This window comes from Epinephelus moara, chromosome 24 (assembly GCF_006386435.1).
Source record: "Epinephelus moara isolate mb chromosome 24, YSFRI_EMoa_1.0, whole genome shotgun sequence".
NCBI classification, from domain to species: domain Eukaryota; kingdom Metazoa; phylum Chordata; class Actinopteri; order Perciformes; family Serranidae; genus Epinephelus; species Epinephelus moara.
The window spans coordinates 16974981-16999368 of NC_065529.1; the positions used below are offsets into that span (position 1 = coordinate 16974981).

The following is a 24388-nucleotide window of genomic DNA, read 5'->3' on the forward strand; positions in this document are numbered from 1 at the left end:
TTATATACTAATGAAAACACACTTGTGAATACTATATACAATTTTACCAATAAATGGTGCTAAATCCTGTACACTAGACCTTTGAATAATAATGAATACTAAACAATAAGCTATAATTTATATGGTCAAAAATGACAGAATTGGCTTCTGAAAAACGTTGTGTTCTTATTGGATGAAAATATAATTTTTACCTGCCAGTTTAATCATCACCACTTGTCCCTTGGGTAAAAAATGCACTTGTATTAGCTTAAAGCAGGGGTTGGCAACCTTTACTAATAAAAGAGCAATTATTGGCCACTTTTTTTTCATCTTTCTGGGGCCACAAAATATATTTGAATAAAGATAACAGCCTATCAAGTCTAAACTAGCTCATCAATATTACTAACGGGTCTGAATGAGCATTTATTAATATGATTTACTACAAGGTGGCGACTCTGCACTGGGCTATTTATAATTATTTGGTACTTACACTTTGCAACGTTGGTGGTGAAAGCAAATTAATTTGTCCACACAATATTAAATCATTTATTTTCCTCCAAGACTTTTCTTGTTTTAGATTTAGAATCCATAGTTCAACAAAATTTGGAGGAAAAGGCACCAGGTCGTGCACATTTTAGTTGATGAAACATTAAAAAACATTTTTTAATTTTGATGTATAGGCTACACATTTTTACAGTCATGGAATGCAATAATCACTTTAGGCTTACAACAATGACAAATGAAAATCTGTATGTTTAAAATTTTTTTTAAAAAAAAACATTATTAAGTCCCATATAATTCTATGTCAAAGCCACAGGGAGCCAATAGAGAAGGTCTAAAGAGTCACATGTGGCTTCAGAGCAGCAGGTTGTCTACCCCTGCCTTAAAGGGATGCAGCTGTTTCATTTACAGTCGCATTTTATTTGTATAAAAAAGCTCTGTCCAGTGGCCTGGAGCACTTTTTTAATTTTGAGATTTGTTTGAGTGAAAGCGAGAGAAGGTCCCATAATCTGTTCTTATAACTAAGTTATTTAATATTAAATTATGAACAAACAATTGAATTTTCATCAAAGAAAAGTTGCATGAATGTTTGTGTATGCTGTCAATTAGAGTTCTCAGAAAGAGAGAAAATTATAATTGGCCAAGAAAATCAAATTGATGCATCTCTAAGTATTAGTCAACAGCACATTTTTATGTGACCATATCAGTATTTCCACTGCAATTATTGAATTTTGCCATTGTGATCCACTTATAAAATACGCCCACACATTTCGGCTCAAGCGCCACATGAAAACAAAAACAAACAGTGGTAACACTCAAATACTCACCATCAGAATTACATTTTAATTAATACAAACATGTTTAGTATGTTAAATAAGCTCAGCGGGGTTTAACACTAACATTAAAACACATAACACACAACACTGAGTAGGTGCTTCAGATGTGCACCTCATTATCCCTGTCCCGTAACACTGTGATGGCACGAGGACATGGGAGCATTAAGGCAGTAGTGAAGCCTACAGGAGTAAAGCCACTAAATCCTCTGGTGTGGCTACATGAAGCAGTGGGCTGGCCTCATTCCTTCACATCAAAGAGTAAAGCTCAGTAGAGAGCAGGCCCGCTCCCCATTACTACAGAAAGAGACTCAACCCCTCAGCCCTCCAACCCCCCGTCTGTTTTATAACCAACAGTGGGATTATATCAAATGAACCAGAAACTTTTCAGTAAATACATGTTTTTACACCTCCATGCTACTTTGTGTGTATTTTGCAGCAAATCTTGACACACTAGATGAATACACAAGATTGGCTGTCAGCTTTTAAAGTGTCTGAGTCTCATGAGCAACTATTCAGTCGTAACTATTCGACCTATTTGTACCAGCGCTGTCAGCACAGATGAACTCCAAAGAAACACAGAAGCTCTGACAGGCTCGGTGAGACTGATGGACAGACAACTCACCTTATCTCCAAAATGAAAAGAGAGACACCGACAACTCTAAGCACTGAGATTTCATAATCACCATTCCACACACACACACACACACACACACACACACACACACACACACACATGCATGCACACAGAGTAAACTGTCGATACAGCAAATTGCCCCATACAGTTACTGGTGCATACAAACTGTTCAGTTACAGTTCAAAATACCATAAAGCCACACACACACATAATGGAGTATTGCGCAAACCCATATACACACACACAAACACACACCATCAAAGATAAGGACACACAAGCATGTTTGGAATCGGGCAAAATGTCACTTTAGCTTTATCAGTCCCTGTCTGACTCAGGCTATCTGCATCGCTCCTGTCTGTCCTATCGCAAAACATGTCAAACCTCTCTTATCTGCATGTCCTCCTCCCTCCTCTGTCTCCCTACCTGTTTGCTGCTCCACCGCATTTTTCTCTCTGTCTGCCTTTGCTTCAAATCTGTCCCTGATTTTCCCCTGTGGCAGTGCTGCTGCGAGAGGCCACAACGCCCAGTAGAGTCCTGACTGCCTCCACTGCGCCCTGCTGCCAGGTCTCCTGCTCAGCAACATGTGAGTGGACTAATGAAAGTGCCACAGCCCTGTCCTTTTATAACCCCCCTCTTCCACTACGTGAGGACATGTGCATCCTCAGCTGACATGACTGTCTTTCAGAGACCGTAATGGGCTGAGTTTTAGAGCTAGAGTGAAGATACTGGTATCAAATGAAACTAGAAAACCGAGGGAATCCATCAGTACCAATCATGTTAGCTCCTCGGGGTGGGGGCTAGATAATGCTCCAAAGTCAGGCTAAGGTTTAGTGAGGGAAAAACTGACATGACCATTATCACAGGAGCCCCCTGACCTCTCACCTCAAGATATCTGAATGAAAATGGGTTGTAATGATACCCACTGTTTTTCTCATGAAGTAAAATGTGTTATTCCCACCTATCGTATATGAATATTTCTGCACATCCCTAAACAGTCTTGGAATTACATAAATTGGGTTTGACTGGAAAGCTGAGACTTATGTGGATTCAGTGAGCCAAATTTCATGTGTGATAATGTCAACCCCCATAGTTGCCATTTTATTGTAGTGAGACCATTTTTTAAATGGGCCTCACTGTATAAAATGACCTATTGTGACCTCCAGGATAATCACAGCCTCATGAAACTTTACAACCACAAACTAGAAACCTTGGGCATTCAGAAAATATTTGGCGTTCATAGGGGTATCAGAGGGGTTTCTTAGCAGTTTCCAGAGCAGAAATGCTCGCTATCCAATCGCCTTACTTTACAGAAATTTCAAAAATGTTTCTGATACCAAATCACAGCATGCATTTCCTATAGTGTGTTTATGTGGTATTTGGAAGGGATTTTTGACCCAAAAAAAAAAAAAAAAAAAAACAAGCATAAATTTGGCACCAAATCCGTGCAACAAATGCTATTAATTGTAACAACTTATGAGACATAACTGAGCATGGGAAAGGCCATCATATACTTCCATCATAGTGCTTAAAGCCTCCATACACTCTAGGTACTTAACCAAAGCACAATGCTTATTAGGGGTGAGTTCATGTACAAAAATCTCTAAACGTTTAGAGTGGGTAATTTTTTTCGTGTAAACGTGTACACAGGTTTCACCGCTGGGTGATACTATTGCATTATACCAGTAAAGCCCCAGTTATCCGAATACCAACCGAACAGGCCATTTAACCAAGGCGCCATTTTAATACAACGGAGCACATAGGTTACTGACCTGTTGCCAAACCCGGTCTCACACCATTTCTTGTCATATTCACAGTTGTTACCGGCCAGCCCTTCGCTTTAAGACGGTGGCCGTGTGGGTGTGACGTAGTAGATGTTGTGGGAAGTAAAGCGGCGTATAGAGTGTACGGATGGGAATGCACCGTAAAAATAGTACTGCTCGTGCTAAGGGTGGTTGCAGTCTGTTTACAGTGTTTAGATAGGCTCCTGTTACAGCATAGTCTCTGTGAAAATGCCCTGTGTTATGTTATGTTTTCCTGCTGTAGAGGAGAAATAAATGTGCTTTGGAGCGCCAGACTGGAGAAGGTAACACAGTCTATCACAGTTAGTCAAAAATTAGTATCACCCCCCTCCCCCCTAAAAAAAAAAAAGTTTTTTTGTGTACTAATTTTTCGTATCCGTTTATGATCTCAAACACGTGTACACGGACTCACCCCTAATGCTTATTACATATTTATGACAAGAAAAACTTGACAGCCAGTGCTGAACTGCATCTTAAAGGGATAGTGCACCCAAAAATGAAAATTCAGCCATTATCTACTCACCCATATGCTGAGGGAGGCTCAGGTGAAGTTTTAGAGTCCTCACAACACTTGCGGAGATCCAAGGGAGAGGGGGTAGCAACACAACTCCACCTAATGGAGGCTTACGGCGCCCCAGATTCAAACGTTCAAAAACAAATAATTTAAACCACAAAATATCTCCATACTGCTCGTCCGTAGTGATTCAAGTGTCCTGAAGCCCCAGCATAAAAAGTTGTTTGGAAAAACGTCATTTGAACTCTGTTTTTAGCCTCATTGTAGCCTGTAGCTCTAACTGCCGCTTGCGCGCGAGACCAGCGAAAGCACGTGAACACACATGAATGCGGTGCCCATGTCTCACGGTCTTGTGCAAGCGCACACACGTGAGCGCGGTGCACAGAGAGGCAGTTAGAGCTACAGGCTACAATGAGGCTAAAAACAGAGTTCAAATGACGTTTTTCCAAACACCTTTTTATGTCGGGGCTTCAGGACACTTGGATCACTACGGACGAGCAGTATGGAGATATTTTGTGGTTTCAATTATGTGTTTTTGGACGTTTGAATCTGGGGCACCGTAAGCCTCCATTGGGTGGAGTTGTGTTGCTACCCCCTCTCCCCCTGGATCTCCGCAAGGGATGTGAGGACTCTAAAACTTCACCTGAGCCTCCCTTGGCATATGGGTGAGTAGATGATGGCTGAATTTTCATTTTTGGGTGCACTATCCCTTTAAATTAATTCTCAGGTTCCCAGCTGTCAGACGATATTTACCACTTGGATGTATCAATGGTAGAGAGGGGGCGAGTGAAAGAGGTTAACCGACATCTTTTCTCTTTTCTACCAAACCACTCAACAAGATCCATTAAACGCTTTGTCTTGGCTTTTCTGGTCATTTGCATTTTGACCAGAATAGAGATTTTACTATACTCATTATTTTATTACCAAAGACTGTACAGTGGTCCAGTCTGAGTCTGAAAAAGAGAGTACTTAGAGGGATAGATCTGTCTTCAATGAACAATGGATCGAACCACAAATGCTTATATTAGTTAACATACTTCTACATACTTCCTCCAGTCATAATTAAAGCATAGACTGCACTCACACACTAAGCTGAGAAAAAAAATTATTGATCACTGAAAATTATTAATTTGTATAAAAACATAAAAATCAATTGTTCCAGCATTTTTCAAGTCATTTATCGCTCATAAATGCCAAACATTTGCTGGTTTCAGCTTTTCAAAGGTGAGGATTTGTTGCTTTTTTGTTTTCATGTCATCGTAAATTCATATCTTTGGCTTTCTGCCAAACAAAGACAAATAAGTAACCTTAAGTTATCACTCTGAACTGGAAATTGTGATTGTGATTTTTATAAGTTTCTGAACTTTTATTGGCAAATTGAGCAACTTATTTGAAATCACTACAAGCAAAATAAAGACATTAATTGAAAATGAATATAATCTTTTGTTGCAGCCATACTGACCTTAAGAACCTCCACAGGGACCTGCATGCTTTGGTAATGCTGTGGGGTGCTAATGGCTGGGGTGGGTGCAGGTGGCCCAGCCATGCGATGCTGCATGTATTGCAGTGCTGCATTCTGCTGCTGATGCTGCTGTATCTGCTGCCTCTCACGCTGCTCCTCTTGCTGCAGCTGGTCTCGCATCAGCTGAACGGAAACACACACACACACACACACACACACACACACACACACACACACACATTTATATCACAGGAATGCTCATTAAAGCATTGTGACCTATAAACGGAGTGTGATGGGTGATGCTGCTTTCGGCACTTCTCTGCCCCCTCCCTTATTTAAGAGTGGACATGAAGAACTGTTCAGAGCGTACAACTGGTGATTCACACATCTATTAAATCACCCTGTATGAAAAGTATGTACAGTAACTGTATTAAAATATACAAGGGCCAAATAGCACGGTCACATTTATCAGTGGTTGCTGTATGCAGATGCCCTTCAAATAATTGGCACACACACAAAGCTCTGACATTGAGCAGAATATCCTCTTCCCCAGTGTCAACTCAATCAAACAACACTACAAACAGACATTGATATCCACAGCTAATAAAAGGCTTGAATGTGCTGCATATTGGACGGTGGAGAGTGGTTGTGTTGTACCTGCATCCGCAGGCCGATGCGCGAGGCCATTGCTGGGGGGCGAGGGGGCAGGGGAGGGCGAGCCGACGTCAATGCACCGCAGTCCAGCCCGAGAAGTAAAGGAAACTGTGAAGGAGAAAAGGAAAGTAGAAAGAGTGACAGTTGAGCCAGGGGGAGAAAACAAAGGAATGAAAGGTTTGCTGTGATTCTTAAACAAGAGTGGATGCTGTGCAGACGCTTCTACTTTAACTGACATATTCAGTAGAGAAGTCTGATATAGTGTGTAACAGGGTGATGAGAGATGTGAGAGGAGAAGAGGAAGTGTGCAATGTTGTTCTTTTTATATGTTAACTGAGCCGTTTCTTTGTGGTTAGGTGTTCTTTACCTTATACTTGTCTTATGTGTCAGCTTTGTCTGCGCTTGTGTGACGGTGATTTGATTTTAAACTGTAATTTAAGCATCCCCTTTCCTATCTAAAGATTATCACAAAAGATAACCTCGGGTCAAGTTGACCGTGACACTGCTATGTCCTTTCAAGCTGGGCCAAATACATCCTGGACGTGTCATTGTCTGAAACTGATTCTCATCCAACTCCAGGTAAGCCAGCAAACACATTTTCAAAACTGTTTCCAAAACCTCTAATTGTTCCTTTACCAGAAACCTGTCAGCTCTGGGACTTCAGACTTTTCCACTGGTGCTGCTCCATAGGTATGCACGTTGATGCTTGGCAAGCTGGATCAATCGCCTGTCTTCCACTAACATGCACTCTTTGTTCCAACTGAATCAAAGGCACCCAGTCAACTTTTAGCAAGTTGTTAAAAGACAGGCTGTCAGGCCACCTAATTCTATTTACCTATGCCTTTGAGAATTCCCTGCTGCCGTGTCTTTTTCTGTCTGTATGACGCCTCAAATAACTCCCACTATGCTGTTTAACAGATGTGCAGGGTACTCGTACAATGTCTGTCTTGTACATTAATCGGGGCGGCAGTAGCTCAGTCCATAGGGACTTGGGTTGGGAACCGGAGGGTCGCCTGTTCAAGTCCCCGTCCGGACCAAAACATGGAGTGTGGACTGGTAGCTGGAGAGGTGCCAGTTCACCTCCTGGGCACTGCCGAGGTGCCCCTGAGCAAGGCACCGAACCCCCCAACTGCTCAGAGCGCCTGTCATGGGCAGCCCACTCTGACATCTCTCCACTTAGTGCATGTATAGGTCCAGTTTGTGCATGTGTGTGTTCGGACCTGTGTGTAATTGACAAACAGAGTGAAAAATTGAATTTCCCCTCGGGGATTAATAAAGTATATAAAATTAAATAAAAATTAAAATTAATATATAAAAAACAGGCTTTTCATGTCTTGGTGTCACAATCATTTGCAATGTTTTAACATATTAATCAACATTTTTTAATCAGCAAAATAAGCTCAGATTCTGAAAGGTATTGTCTATAAACAATAAAGAATGCTGCCTATATCAAATACAGTATACCAAACAGAGGAAGAAGTAAACTAAAAAACTATTATTCATCTATATAGCTATATCTGGTAATCGTTTCTTTGTCAATCTTAATTTGGTAACTTAAACTTTGACTCTTTTTGCCCATGTTTTTGCAATTCAAGAAATTAGTCCAGTATAGTGATAGAGACAGGCTCCATTGTAGACCCTGCAGACAACTGAGCACTATTAATTTACATTAACTACAGGTGACTGTTTTGCCACTGACATGAACAGATTGTTATTTTAAGTGTCTGGCAACATCATGGAAAGGATCCCTACAGAGATAGACGTTTTTGTTCAAGAGTAAGATCTTTTTTGTTTAACCAGATACAGCCTCGAAATCGCCATCGCCAAAACTCCGAGACTCCATTTAAATACACAGGAATTTTATCCTTGTAAAACACACTTCATTCAAAGTCGACAGAAACAAAATTTTCCATTGTTCAAATACCAACTCTGCTTTGGTTAAAAGAAACCCTTAAATCACCCAGTTAGATGTGAAAATATGCTGGCTTTATACACTCTAAAACAACTGTTTCTTTAAATAAAGTCTGGCGTGTTTGGCCATAGCAATTTCGGGGCCGTTTTTGGCAAGACAAAAAGGATCTCACTCTAACTCACACCAGTTAGTATGACTGACTGTGCGATGTATGAGCAATGTACTGGGCCAACCAAGCAAAGCAAAGCACATCTCCAGACTAACATCTCTACACTCTCTGTGTAGGTCTGAGGTTTCATATCTACTCTCATGTTTGAGAGAAGGAATTGGATGAAGATAAGTAAGCAGGAACACTCTCTGCCCCCCCCAACTCTGTCCCTTCAGAAAAAAAGAGTAAATTGCAAGGCACTTCCTCGACTTTGGAGAGGTCATGTGGGACTCATGTGGTCTTGTTGTTTTTGGGTGATCATGTGAGCAGAAGGATGATGGGGAACACCCATAAACCCCTTACAGCACCCCTTCCTTTGTTCTCTCATGCATACACACTCACAAATATGTATACACACACACACTCAGTGGGGAGTCCCAGGACTGATAGTTCCCCTTCTGCAATGACTTGTGTTCATCCCCTGAATGACTAACCTCGTCTGGAGTCACAAAGGTGTAATAAAACCTATGAAGGGCCATGATTCTACTGTATTTTAATGTCTCTGCTGATATTTGGGTGTTGTGAGACAACTATATACAGAAGAGCAGTGACAAGGACATTAGGGTCGACACAACCAATCAGAATCTGGTTCCTCCAGTCTCTCATCAGAAACACTGTCTGTATATGGTCATAAAGAGAGAAAGACACAGAGAGAAAGACAGACAGAGAGAGAGAAAAGCTCATTGTGCGTGAGGTACAATAAGAAGGGCAGCTCCTATTGAGGACTGAAGCCGCCTGTTGTCCGAAGTGTACATTTCAGCACCCGAGGGGGCACACACTGCCCGCTTTGTGCCCATTGGATGGCCCACATGAAAAACACACACCCATGCAGAGATGCACATTGAAACACAAGCATTCCAACACAAACATGTACCAGAACTTGGACCTGAGGACCAGCCAACTCCACACCAGCAGCTCCAAACTGCTAAAATGGACTAAAAACTCAAACAAAAAGTACGCTAATCACAGACACAGATTTTCCTAGAGCAACTGATGCTGTTGGACGAACTTCAGTACCTACTGCTGACATGTGGGGCTTCACAGAGGCCCTCCTGTAGTAGAAACTGTGTCTTTAAAGGTGCCTACTTGCAGTGACTGACAAACAAACAAAGTGTGTTCGCACATATACACAGAGTGGTGGAATGCTGCACAGTGTATTTATAGAGTCTGGCCAATGGGGTGATTACGTCTCCAAACTCAATTGGCAAGGTGGGCATGCCAGCCAGATGCACTCCAGGCCTTGAGAGTCTATGGATAGATATGTATGCTTTATAGACTGTGAATCTTGGTTGCCAATCTTATTAATATCTCCCCGATTTCGGATCATATTCCTGCTGGAACATGTCCAGTTGTGAAGATTTCGGTTTAGAGGCCTTTATTGGTGATTTTTCATGATAGAAAGTGCTGCTATGCTCAGTTACAGACACTACCCGGCTGCAGTAATGGTATAGAGACAGAGATGTGGGTGACATGGAAATATTAACCAATCAAAGCAGATTGTTCTTTTTCAGAGGCAGGGCTTGAATAGACAGGCAGTATGAGGAAACTAAAGTGTTTTTCGACCAATAAAGCACGTAAACATGTTTTAGTAGAAACCTTAAATACAAGTATAAACCTAATAGAATAGGTCCTCTTTAACATGGGATACAGATGTTTCAACACCTCTCCAACTTATCCATAGCTACTACACCTTAAGACAATACATAAAACAGGGACACAATGTTATGTGCTATTTGTAGGAGAACACACATACAGTATGCGGCACCGGCACGGTTTGACTCTCAGACACAGTGATGAATCCCTTATGTATAAGTGAGAAGTTCCAAATCCATCAGTTTTGGTTAAGAATTTATGCAAATGAAGATTACAGGCAATGCAATAACCAATATTAAATTTGAAATCCCCCAGCTCAGCAAAATGAAACTACTTATGACACCACTTGTTGTGGCTACAGGGTTTACACAACACTACCAAACTTTCCAAAGCTATATGCAGCTATGTGTAAATCATAGACCCTCCAACTGTGATGAAGCTATGATACATAATATACCCTTTAAGGCATGCATACACACTGACAGGATATCACTTCCTGATATCGTATGGTGACACACTGCTACCAGGCAGCATGATCTCCCACATGGGCCTTCCCATTGCCTGGCATCCACTGGGGTAAGCAGGCATCTGTGACGCAGTAAGAGCACACAGCGATCATTGTGCGTCCAACGCTGTGATGTCACAGGCCCTTCACTTCAAACACTGACAGCCAGTGGGAGGATGTAGAGTGGAGGAAGCCTGGGTCAGAGGTCAACTCTGGATTGTGCCACAGATTAGTCACAAACATACGTGCCAACGATATGCACACAATGGAAAATATTGAATACATTAAACATGCTGTACACAGCTTTAGTTCCTTCCTATGCATACATACATGTGCAAAGCGTAACACATACTCATCCACTGCCACAAACACACAAGTACACACACTTGGGGGCAGTGTGGGGCCATGGCACCTGTGCTCAGAGACATGGTGTTAATTTGTGGAGTGTGTATTTTTAGAATTGACTGTGCCATGCCAAGAAGGCCTTTTCAACAGCCAACATTGAGCAGTTGAATGTGGGATATGAACATTCACGCATACACTCAGGTGCTCTCTGACGAGAAAGCACATGTGCATTCACACGTATGTGGCCATAGCTGCTTCACAAAATTCAAACTCTATTTCTGTATTACGATCACAGCAATTTGGCATGGTGAGTGACAGTATAAAGAAATTCCTCAAGGTCACGCAAATGCTTTACACCTCTTGAAACATCTGGTACAATCACATTAGAAATACTGTTCAAGAACTTTAACCTAAGTCATGACATTGTTAAGACGTGCAAGTTTAAGCCATTCTTGGAAAATAAAAAAAAAATCCTTCTGTAGCCTCTGTACAACCGTTAATAATCACTTTTGAAGCTACGTTTCAGGTTATCGGACCCTTAGTCAAACTTCCTGTTAATATCACAAAGGTTTCAAATGTGACACTGCACTGTGCACTTCACCAGCCTTTCCATCACTGCACATGCGCACTCACACAAACACACACACCCTTTCCGCATTAAGCTATCTGTCTGCCTGCACTAATGACTAAAATAACCCCCTCTGCTCTCTGTTCTCCTTTTCAGGAACACCCTGTTCCCCTGAGCCATGGTGTGTTTTTTTGTTTTGTGTATATGCATGTTGTTTTGTGCATGTGCATGTGTGTCTATCTGCACGCATCTGTGTGTGTGTTTGCTTGTGGCAAAATGGAGGTGAGAGGGGGACATGCACATAAAGGGTAAGTGTGCACATGTATTACCACGCGACAGCGTCTGTCTGCTTTTGAGCCGAGTCTTTCAGAGCGTGTAAACAGACCTAAAGTGTCATTATTCCTAACCGCCACCACCGCACACGCTCAAAGGGTAAGGTTGGTAGGATTATGTGACATGGCTGGCATGGCAAGTATGGGGTCCTTACCCCTTCCTCTTTGGTCTCACACACACACAAACAGCTGTATCCCTTAGCGACAGAACACACGGAACTATTCGGACATGCAGACAGACAGACAGACTGGCAGACTGACGGACAGATCATTTTCAAACACTCAGGACTGGTATTCTGTTGGGTCAATTGCTGTTTCTGATGTAAAAATATTGCTGTTACCACCTCACATCTGTACTAATTACAACACATACTAGGGATTTAGTTACAGCAGAGAGGGGGTGTGTATGCATTAGAAATAATGACCCTTATTTCTATTTAAGTCATTTAAGTCAGGATTGCCTGCTGTGTTAATGCAGGGTAGCTCCACAACAACTGAATGGGTGGATTTCTATAATATAGTGGCACATTTAAACACAGAGACAGACACATATAGACACATGTGCAATTACCTGTTTGAGAGGAAAAAGAGTTCAGAAGGAGGAATATGCTCTGCGTGTGTTGCACACTACATGTCTGGATGCTGGAGAAAGTTGACAGCAATCTGCAGGGGGGTGGGGTCATGGAACAGAGAGAGATGAAAAGCAATGGAGGTGTGAAATGAAAAAGATACAAACTTAAAACAGACACGAAGAAAGAAACAAAAGAAAAAAGATAGTTGGTTATAGCTGCATAAACTGCAAACTGGACAGATGGAATGAATAGTTGTCACATGAAATATGTGATTGTGATTGGAGTGTGAATGAGAAACAGAGGAGGCACTGGAGTGTTGAAGTGGGGGGAAGCAGCAGGTGTGCAACACACACTGAAGAACTTCAGAAGAGAGAAGAATTTCCACGGCGGAAACATCGGAGGCAACAGACCATGGTTAGACCTGAGTATTAACACGCGCTGAATGGTATGACGAGAGGATATTCTCTATTGATTTAAGGCTTAATTCTGTAATTCTGCTGCAGGAGAAATGTTTGATTCAGCCATTCAGGTCTGTTTACTCATACAGTAAATTGTTGGAGCTCTTATGCAGCTGGTTCTTGGCCATCATGGTGTCAAGTTTGCTATGAGGGGTTTTGGCACTCTCCTGTCTGGTTTCAAGGTGTTTTAACGCCTCCATTTTTCAAATGAGTAGAGTTCTTGTGGAGAGTTTCTATAACACAAAGGTTAACTGATTTGTGCACTCAAGTAAAATATTCAAAACATTACACCCTCTTTCGTTATATATTTAAGCATGGTTGGGTTGAAAGGCTGGTTGCATGACAAATGCTAATAAAATGGTGAGTGTCCTTAAATTGAATGTAATTTACAGGCATAACGTGCCCACACCGTAATATTTCTGCTCAGTAACCAACTCTCTGAAGGTCATCTGAATGAATCACCGTAACTCATCAACATTGAGTGTGAATCACAATGCCTGTCACCTTGAAAACACAGACTATAAATAGCTGACCAAGAGAGACCCTTGTCCAGACCCTGTCAACTCAGTCCCACCTCGCTCGGGTCACTCTGCTTCACCGATCACAGAGAAATGAGTGATGTGAAAGTGGCAAGGAAAAGGACAACAATAGGTTATCGGCACGGACACACTTTCGGCCATGTCTAATTACAGTGCAACACAATGAAATACAGGAAAGACAACAGACCATCATCATCAATTATAACCGCAATGCATCACTTCCCCTTTCCTTCCATCAGTTTTCACAACTCCTAGTTTTGTCAGTGGTGAAGCAACTTCCTCTGCAGGAAACCCAGGGAAAGAACGAAGATGTTTGTCATGACACAATGTCTCAAGACGCAAATCTGTGCTTGCAGTGCTTTGATATCGATGGCCACTTCTCATATAATACTTAAATACACTTAAAAATTAAAAAGGAAAACAAATGTTCAGGCTTAAATCAATAAGGCTATTCCCTGTGCAGAGCATCTGCACAGACCAATCACATATAGAATATTTGACAACAGGAACAATGCACATAATGGTATTCACACTCACATCATGGGATATACAACGCATTTGGTCAGCCTGTTGTGGTGCAGGTGTAGTGCTAATAATAACTTAGCATAGCAGCACTCCAAACACGCAAAACATCTCTCAACAATCTGACCTCAGTTTACCTTGTTATTTCTTAAATTGGTGCATTTTGTCACACAAGTTAGCATCAGAGAGATGTTGTACTTCATGAAGTTACTTTCATTGTCTCACACAATCAGTACCATCACTCTGACTTTCTGCTTCCACTAAGCTGCAAATAACAAACAATCATGACATTGCTAATCAATGCAGTGATGACTCGACATCTGTAAATCCTATTTCTGTTTTTGAAAGGTCAAAACGCAATGTGGAACGATAAGTACACAATCGACAGGAACTTAACCAATGCTGCCTCTGTTGCTACTACTGCTTCTGTTCCAGTTTAAAGGATATGTACAGTTTCATTTCTGATTTAACAGCATGTCGGCCTGCATGGAGCTCAGACTGACAGTGATGTATCCAACAGCCAGGCAGCGAGAAACACTGATTCGTATAGTAGAGTTTGTATAAACTTATATCCTTACCAGCAACTCTCCAACTATCCCAAAGACAACATAGTGTATCCAAGAGAGATCTGCTCCTCCACGTGTTAATGCACACACTCCTTGACAGAGACAGACAGTTCTTTACTGGCTGGGCCCGACCAACTAGTGCATTCATATGCCGGTTCACTGGTTGTGGTGGCACTCCTCCCTCCTCCAGCCAAGCTACAGTAGGCTGAGTGACAGTCACTATTAGTCACCTTCCTCCCTCTCTCTAATCACTCGCTCAGCTTCCTATTCCCCCTCCTCCTCCTCCCACTCTCCTCCTCTTCCCCTAAATTAGCCTGAATGCCGTAGTCTGGGGCCACAACAACGACAGCCCTGTGTCCAGTAAACTCATCTCCCTCTATCGTTTATTCCCCTCTTTCACTCTAATGTGAAACTCCTCCTTCGGTCCAGCCTCCTGCCTAAAGCAGTGTACAGCATTTGCATACAGTAACACCTACACATGTGCGCGCATAAACAGACCCTGAGAGCAATTCCTTATTTTGTCTGGCAGGTCACTGTGTGTGTGTTTTTCTGAACTATAGGGCAGTGAATCAGCATATTTACTTCTTTAACTGCACTCCCACACACTGTCACCCTATCACACGCAAATGCACATACAAACCTGCATGCTTAGATGGTTATAAGACTTAACAGATACGTGTATACACAATCCTGAGGACAAGAAATATATATTAACACCATATTTATTGTCATAGATAATCAGTTATCACACACTTTTGCCTTATCAAAATAAAAAGAAACATTCCATCGAAATACACGTGTTATCATTTCCTGAAAGTCATGGTCACTTTATTTTTAAAAGATTATTAATTGGGCGTAAGAATGTTAAACATGCTCCTAGAAAATACCAACAGGTGTAGCGACCACAGAGCACTGAATCACAGCAGACAGCTTACGACTGACGCAAATGGATCTTAATAATTTTTTTTATGACAAAACTGATGACATTAGGCCGATGACTGCACAAGAATCTGGTTTTAAAAACATCTGAGATGCTACAGTGCGGCACACATTTCTATAGATGTTCAATCAAAAGTGGGTTACTGCCATCTGGTTTGAAGTCTACATGCTTTCAATGATCACTGGTAAAAAGTGTACACTCTCCTGTCAGTCCCATACAAACTGAACTTTATTGATTTAATAGTGACAGGCCAGTGAGTTCAGACTGAAGTCAATCTTCTTGGGGAAAAAAGTGCTGTTAGATTTGTTTACAAGAAACAGTAGTCACACCTTGAATCACTCCTCTCTCTACCCTTAGGGATAGAGTGTGGCTGTTTTCACGTCAACACAAGCAACAGCACATACAAACACAGATGAGTATCGTAACATTCTCGACATTCTCAATCAAACAGATACACATTAACACATCCCTCTAACAACAGACAAAAAAACAAAACAATAAAAGACAGAATGATAACTAGGTTGCTGATAGGACAATTAAAGGAGCCTCCTAGTGGTGAAATCATGCGTAATATCAGGATATTTGCACTTCAGAACATGTGGAAATAAGGAGGATGTTTGTTTTCTAATACAATAAAAGTTTCAGAGGACAGAACATAGCAATTTCAATGTTTGTATATCTGTCATGCTCCTTTATAAGGTGACAGCACTCCTAAAATCCCCAAATTGTATCACTGAAGTCCTCCCTTCTCATTAGACCTTACTGTAAGCTCAACTCATTAAAATAAAATACAGAGTGACCAGCTTTAAAATCAATTAGCAAATTGATCTGCATCTGCCTCGGGTTGTAACACATATGTCCTCAACATACTGTAAAGGCCACATGCAGAATGCCTATTGTGTCCAGCAGCTTGTTTGATGGATCCTCTGTGCTACTTAAACTCTGTCTCAAGCATGTCTTCCATCCCTGTATGTAACCCAACTATCAGTACCCCTCCATCCAAACTCTCCTACACCGTCCTGTATCCCTGAATGCAGAAACACAAACACTGGTATCAAAGTGCCACTCAGCTAGTTGTGCCTATCACACCAGCGGAGAACACTGGCCAGCATGGTTCAGCAGTACCCGGCTGACAAGCATCCCTTGTTTGTACACAAAGCATTCGGCTCCAGTTCTCATAGTGCCCGCAGTGTATTTACTGGGTTATTTTGGTCCGGGGGCAGGACCCCTCCAGGCCCTCAGCTTATTGGTTGGGAAAGCTGCGTTCCTGTCAAGTCTGGCCAATCATCGGGCTTATGTGTAGGAGGGGAAATCATTGACCAACACAGCTTTGTACTCTTTTGACAATGGCCTATGGAGGAGGCAGGACCCAAACACACGCATGCACACACACATACGTCCACATACACAAACACACCACCTAAGACCCTCATCCACTCGTCCACAGGACATGTTTCCCTTCGTTTACTCTTTTGGTTACCTTGGCTGCAAAGAGGCTGCAAACAAATACTACTATACTTCTGGCTCTCTTGAAAGTGTTGAACGGCTGTAATGATGTGTGAGTGAGGTTTAACCCTACCTAGGGCTATCTTTTAAGTAGGACAAACAGTGCTGTCAATATGCCAGACAAGTTATAACCAGGGTTGCATGCAATGGGTCAACAATTTGACATTTATATATGGATTTGTACATGAAATGTTTGCCTTATATGATATACATCTGATAGTATCATGTTAATACTCCTTTCTGGAGCAATATGATGATGCTGATGCGGAGTGAAATTAACAAAGACACATTAAGCTATTTTTATGGCTTCACATCAAAAGGAAACATTATTAACACATTATGCATCATTTTACATACATTATCGTCTATATCAGCCTTAAATATCTGGTATCTTTTCAATTAAAGTTCTATAACTTTAAGCAATGCTTGGTCATGAAATGGCTATGAAAAAAAAATTCCTCATACCATTTTGAGTAAGTGCTACATCATATAACAAGAGGTGATCTCAAGTTGTGTGCATGAGTATTAAGCCTAATTTTGTGGTGTGCAAATGCAAATTTAAGGCACTTTAGCATTGGCTTCACTTTTCAGACCTGGACCTAACCCCTTGGTTGTAGCTCCATAAACAAACTGAGAAATACATGTTGGGCTGCTACTGTATGGCTGGATGTCTCAGTCACAGTGCAGTAAGCCACTAGGTATTTATTTTTAGAGCAAGCTTTTCTATTTTGAGAAGGGTAATTAATCATTATTAATACGGAGTAAACAGAAGCGGGGATCTACGTGTGCGATAGAGAGAGTAGTGCAATAACCAGCCAACCAGCTACACAGCATTTCTTTTTGCATGGGTGAGAGTCTCCATGTATGGTGAGTCGGAATGGAAGGTATTTGGTGAAAGGGTTAGATGAGTTGTAAGATAAGGTACACACACACACACAAATTAATTTCACTATGACTGTCACACACCGAAACCTGCTCTATACAAAACTTTACATGCCCAACACTAATTCTCATTGTCCCTCTTCCACCCCCTCTTTCTCCTATTTTCATCCACAATACACTGACAAGTTGAAAACTAATTACCATTAGTATGAAGAATGTGGCAGCCTTTGAGCCCTTCAGACTTTCAAGAGGTAGTGAGAGAAAGAACTGCAGAGGGAGTGCATAAAAGGTAAGAAAAGGAGGACAGAAACAATTGAAAACACGGGAAGAGTTCAAGGAGGGGTCAAGAGGATGATAACCAATAAGATAAGCTTACAAGAGAACTTCCTCTGTGCTTTGCTGTGCGTGTGTGTGTGTGTGTGTGTGTGTGTGTGTGTGTGTGTGTGTGTGTGTGTGTTTGTGTTTGCGTGTGCCGGATCAGCATCCATTTCTTGCCCTCTGACCAAATATGGGGACAGTTTTTGATTAAGCAGCACAGACAAAGGAATGCTGTGTCTCTATACACAGACACACAAGCACAACCTTATACAGTAGACTGCTGCATTTCCACTTCAGATGATTCTGCCACTGACTATGGCTAACACTATGGAGGAAGAGATTGTCCAATAAAAATGTCAATAAACTCGGGCAGAGTACAGTGCTGCTACTAAAATTGCTGTGCTTTTCAGCATTACTAATCCCAGCAGATAAGAGCGCTTCTAAAATGAGAAGAGCGCCTGCTATCGATCAAAGAGGGAGCATCTGTTCAGTTCTCCAGCTGAGCAGTGAAATCACACTGGTTTGAATAAGAGATAATCTCCACCAAGACAATTTCACTCCTGGCATAATATCAAATTGCAACAGAAACACTGAAATTGAAACACCTTTGTGGTGTAATACACCAACCACTGAGAAAGGTGGACGTGACAGAAAGTTGGATTCTGTAAATATAAATAATCTCCATGCTTTGGAAACATTGTAGAGAGTTGATGAGGTGAAAATCTTGGAAAGAGGCAGCTTGGTGTAATGAGAGCACAGAAAGATGCATTTTCAAATTTATTAGTATGAACAATCTAAAAGATTAAGGCTGGTTTAGAGACTGGATTAAGAGTGTGAATAGTGGAGGCAGATTTGATGTTCAAAGCGGAGGCTGTTTCACAGTCTGTGGGCCACAACATAGGTTTGATCTTCAGCAAACAAACAGCCAGCAGTTTCAGGTAAAACTACATACCGCAATATGGAGGAAACCTTAGTGACTTTAGAGACACTGGCAGAGTGCCTGCTCAAAACTTCCGTGTATAGGATGGGCCAATTGCTTGGTCCGTTCCACTTAAGGGCCGTTCACACCAAGTACTATAACTTTAAATATAACTATAAATATACAGTTTTAAAAATCATTCTAAACTCAAGTGGAAGGCAGCGTCCACACTACAACTATAATGACAACGATAGCAGTGGACGATATCGTTCGGATCACTTTCAGAGCGATTTGATGAATGATAGAAACACTGACAGCCAATCAAAATCCTGAGTAATACATCTGCATTGATATTGTTGCATCCTTTAGCGATACTAAAGTATACATCATTTGCTAACAGCACACGTTTTCTATTTGGAACCAAACTGTTTCCAAGAACAAAAGCCCTCATTCTTAAAGTTACATCACTGATCCTTAAGAAATACTTGAGTGTGTACTATAACTGAGTGACAGAGAGCGAGCCATACCCAGCAGCAGCGGTGTTACAGTAAACAGGGGTACCCTCTCAAAACACTACACAGTGTGTGCTTCTAGCAGTAGTACTGCACTGCAAATAAATACATCCTGTAGATCTCAAAAGCAAGCAATTGACACGGCGCTTGCTTGAGTCCTGAGCAATACAGCCGCCAAGTGTGAGGTCGATTGGATAAATGGTTATTGGGAAAATCAAAGGACAGACAAACAGATGGACAGACAGACCCCTTTCATTTTAGTTAGATAGGAAGGAGCCAAGCTATTAAGAATCTTGTAATCAAACAGTAAGACCTTGCATTTGGTTTTGAACTGAGAGCCAAGTGTCATCAGCATAAGTGCAAGGAAATACTGTACTTCTTAATTATCAAGAGGAAACATATAAAGTGTGTGACCTACAATGTTTGAGATCAAAGGAGCAGAAGACAGAGTAGTTGTGCGCACATCCAATCCTGCTTTAGGTCAGGTGCTGGATAATAGGGGTCCATGCAGAAAGAAGAGGAAAATCCGCACACTGAATTAGAGCTCCCAGTAGGTTTTAATGACTAAAAAAGCAACGTTTCGACCCAAATGGTCTTCCTCAGGCAACTTCAAAAGAATGAAATGGCAGGTGGCAGGTATACATATAGGCTAAGAGCCAGGTGTCATCCCACCCACGTCATCTGTCAATCAAAGGAGCGACAAGCAAAAGACAATATTAAAACTTTCTATCATGGCTGATAAGGTTGACATAAGAGGTGAAAACATGCACAAGGGCTCTGGCATTAATCCCAATTATATGCTGAGGACTATCAGTCACAATGTCGTGCCTTCCCAGTCAAAGGCAGACGTGAGAACCAACATGAATATATTGCAAAGTCATGTCATGAGTCATCAGTGGGTCATTTAACATCCTCATATGAAGCCAGACTGAAATTGATCAAAAATATTGTTGAGAGAAACAGCCTTTCTGTTTTTTTTACCATCAGCTTAAAACCACTGGAAAGAATACTGCATAATGGAAAACCTGTTTGAGGAGCCCAGGGGGCATGTTATTAAGGGAGCGCAGAGTCTCTAGTAGCTGAGAGAGAATGTTGACTTTCAACAGCAATGCCGACCATAATATAAATATAAAGTAGACAAAACATTATTCTTAAAATCATCAATGCTGTATTGAGTCTTGAAATCTAATTTTCTTGAAGCAAAGCCGCAAATGATTTCAAGAGATTTCACAATACACATCAACAGACCCATTTTATTTAAAGAAGTGAAACTGCAAGAGAAACAAGTGAGATTGCCTCATATTATTAATATTTTTTTACTGGTTTGTAGGAAAAGCTTTTGAGACAATTACACTGCGATTTCAGAATTTGTTAAGTGAACAGTTTTTGCAATATAGGCCCCCCTAATATCAACCCCAAGTCTCAATTTGTCTTAAAAAACAACAACAATGCTGAGGTGACTGAACATCTTTATAAGAAGATAAAAATATAACTCTTTGAAACCTGTCGTGGGCCTCTCAGAGAGCTAAACTGCAAACGACACCCCTGCAGTTCATACTAACAAGCAAATTGTCCGAACGTACACAACAGGCCAGCTGCAGCGTGTGCTCACAGATGCAGCTGAGACGCCATTCTTACAGAGAAAAGACAGACTGCGTAAGACTATCACTACTGTCTGTCAGTCAAAAGAGGATATGAAACAGTGGAATGGAGATAAGATGAGGAAGTGCAGTCACACATTCAGCACATGCCCGAAAACGCCCCACCCACACTCACCTCTGATAGATCATGGGTCATGTTGTCACAGAGCACATGCCAAGCTGTCATTCCTGTGGTTTAAAAAGTCCCAGCTCATTTGGTAGTTTATTTGGACTTTTTGTCTTCTTTTTTTTTTAATTAATTTTAAATCCACAACACCATAAAGCCACTTCCTCATTTACCTTTTCCTGGTCTAGTCACGAAGCGGCGAAAACACTGTCCGAGTCACGGGAGATCTGTCCATATGGCAAATGGATGAGGCTGTGTTTACACACACCTTGTGCTCTTTCACACTAGAGTACATCCATTGAGCCTTGTCGGTGTCCCCGTGTGCAAGTGTGTGTGTGCTGCCTCTGTTTACCTGAAGAAAATTAACCCCATCTCCAACACTTAGAAGCGGACATGAGTCCAATGAGGCTGAAAATGACACACACACACACACTTTTCCATGCACACAGGATATAAAGCTTGTGCTAATTTGTGCCAAGGTGATCAGATTATATGTGTCATACACCTATAAACACAAGCCCAGGAGGAGAAATGCTCCACTGCAACCAGTAGGTTGGTAATTTAGGATATCATTTAGACCAGTTAGTCAAAAACAGTCACCTCTTCGCTGCGGTGAGGTTTAAGTGTCTGGAACTGGACTCTGTTTTCCTTAACAGGCCATGTGAGCAGGTTGTCGCTGTCCTATTGGAGAGAGTGCGATCAGTCTGTCAGGCGTCACCACTGCTCTACATAGTGGCCGCTCACCTCTGACCTTGCTGACCTCACAGCTCAGTGTGTTTATTAACCTCTGACCCATCACACTGTGTGCACTCAATAACCCCACTGACTCCTCTACAGTATGTGCATGTGTCCCATTCTTAATAGTGTTTCTACACCGTACACACACTTGTGTTGGCAATGAGGGAGGGAGTGAGCGCAGGTAAAGGCATTTACAGCCTCGCATATATTTTCCTCTAACACAACAGGTTCTTACGCTCAACTCTTGTCTTATCAAGATTTTCTGATACTGTGTTGTGTAGCAGGCGGCAGATATTACGTTATTAATCATCTATGATTTTGAAGTTTAGAGGGATTCTTAGGAACATTATATAAACACATCAAGAGGCACATGATTAAATTATAAGACAATCCAATTAAATTGGTTTATTGATATGTGGTAGCTTTGCATTAGTGCCCAGCCGCCTAAACTGTGCGTCAGTGTTGCTGCACAGTACATCTATCTTTCTGATCTGGTTACACAACGAACATGTTTTCATTCATTCATGAATTCATAGAAATGAGGAGGCGGCAGATAAACACAGAGAAAAATAGACACAGAGACAATCCAAACAGAGATAGCGAGAGGAAGGTTTTCTGTCTTCCCAGGAGAACGGTACTTCAGGTTTAACCATGTGATGACATAACAACTGTTTGACTAACTCGCATGCTACAGCTCTGCATAAATGCACTCCATGTTTGTGTGTGTTAAAATACATAAATGTTGATGCACATATACTGTTTGTGCCCGAGCCAAACAAACTGCCCTAATGTATCAACACACAGATTATTTCCTCAGACCTGCAGCTGAACCTGCCCCTCATGCATGTGAATGCCCATCTGTGTGTGTCTGTGTGTCTCATTAACAGTGAACAACAAAGTGGTGGAAGTTCTCGTGTACTTCTGTATCACATTTCTATCGAAACACATGTCGGAAAATACATGTGCCACCAAGAAATTGTCAGTGTGGTTGAGTGACCTCAGACATCTTGTGCAACTTCCCCTGCAAAACAAATTTTATTGGAAGTGATTGGGGGCAAAGCAAAATTACAAAGAGCACCTTACCATACAAGCATATTTCTACCTACCCACAGTCATTAAAAAGATTATTAATTGCTGATTGTTTAAATATCACTCTATATATGATTTTCCTGTGGTTTCCAGCGGCTGCAGTTTCTTAAAATCAATCTTTCACAGTCTATATCATACATAATCATACATGTAGTTTATTGGGATTGCTGAGCTCCAGATTTTCTATTTCTGGTAACTCACTTCATGAGCTGTCATCACAACATCATCACGCATGTGGTGACATTTAAAGGGAGATTTCTTCGAAGCCCTCTAAGAACGAAAGCAGAGGAGTCATGGTCATAAGCAGAACCTCGACAGAGGGGAACTCGTCAGTTACAAGCTATCAGACTTGTGGAGACCTTTCTGCTGACCTCTGACCTTTGACCCTGATTGTGTTCTGTGGAGAATGGTATAGATGATCACAGAAGCCAGATGGAGAGGTCGTCGGTCATGGACCGGGATGTAATGTCAAACACTTGGTTGGTGGGATGTTAAGGTGGCACACATACTCTAAGGACACATGCAACTGGAGTAAATCCTCAAATCTACATTTATTATGGTAAATACTTTCCTGCGGCAAAATTTATCAGGACTACACCTAACATAATTATTTCTAGGTGTTTGAACATATCCTACAGCAAAATAACAAAACATAGTGTCCTCTGAAATCGCAGCTAAATCACAGGTATATGTCAGATATTATAGCTGGAATAACACATTGACATTGCATTACTGGAAAGCATAAGGCCGAACAAAATTTACCCTCCACTCCCTCCACACTCTAATAATAAACCCACTATGTAAATAAAGCCCACTCTGCAGAGGGCACACAGGGGGCATAAATGGTCTGCAGTGCCTCCATTATTTTTGTGTTTGCACCATGCAGGACGTTCAAGCAAAGTACTTAAATAAGCAGCGGCGTATTAGTCTGTACAGTTTACAGTCACAGCTTATACATAGCAGCATACCCCGGGGCTGAGGTGTTGTTACTGATACCGGCCAGCTTATAAATGGCAAGAGGGGAGGCTCTCCAGTGATGACAGTAAAAAGGGGAAAGTGGTCCATTATGGTCTAACCAAGTGGGTCCCAAAGTGGCATCAGTGTCCCCATCATAAAAACAAAAAGCTAAATTTCAGTTCTGTTCTATTTTTTTTAATGATTATTCCCTATTTTTGTAAAATTAATCTAGTATGAAATATAGAAAATAAACTTTAATGG

The 24388-nt window shown here is 41.5% G+C and overlaps 1 protein-coding gene across 7 annotated transcripts in view; it reads right to left on the reverse strand.

The window, feature by feature from the left end:
• The window catches only part of tfeb (transcription factor EB), a 37677-nt gene that overhangs the window by 12576 nt on the left and 713 nt on the right, over positions 1-24388 (reverse strand). For 4 of the 7 annotated variants that reach the window (XM_050038311.1, XM_050038308.1, XM_050038309.1 and 1 more), the window contains exons 2-4: positions 12414-12505; positions 6383-6487; positions 5726-5908 (exon numbers count right to left, since the gene is read on the reverse strand). In XM_050038311.1, the coding sequence (XP_049894268.1) occupies positions 5726-5908; positions 6383-6412 (213 nt within the window). In that variant the 5' untranslated portion in view covers positions 6413-6487; positions 12414-12505. Of the gene's footprint in view, positions 1-5725; positions 5909-6382; positions 6488-12413; positions 12506-14511; positions 14737-24388 lie in introns of those variants that run through there. The other 3 variants (XM_050038307.1, XM_050038306.1, XM_050038305.1) reach the window with 3 other exon arrangements.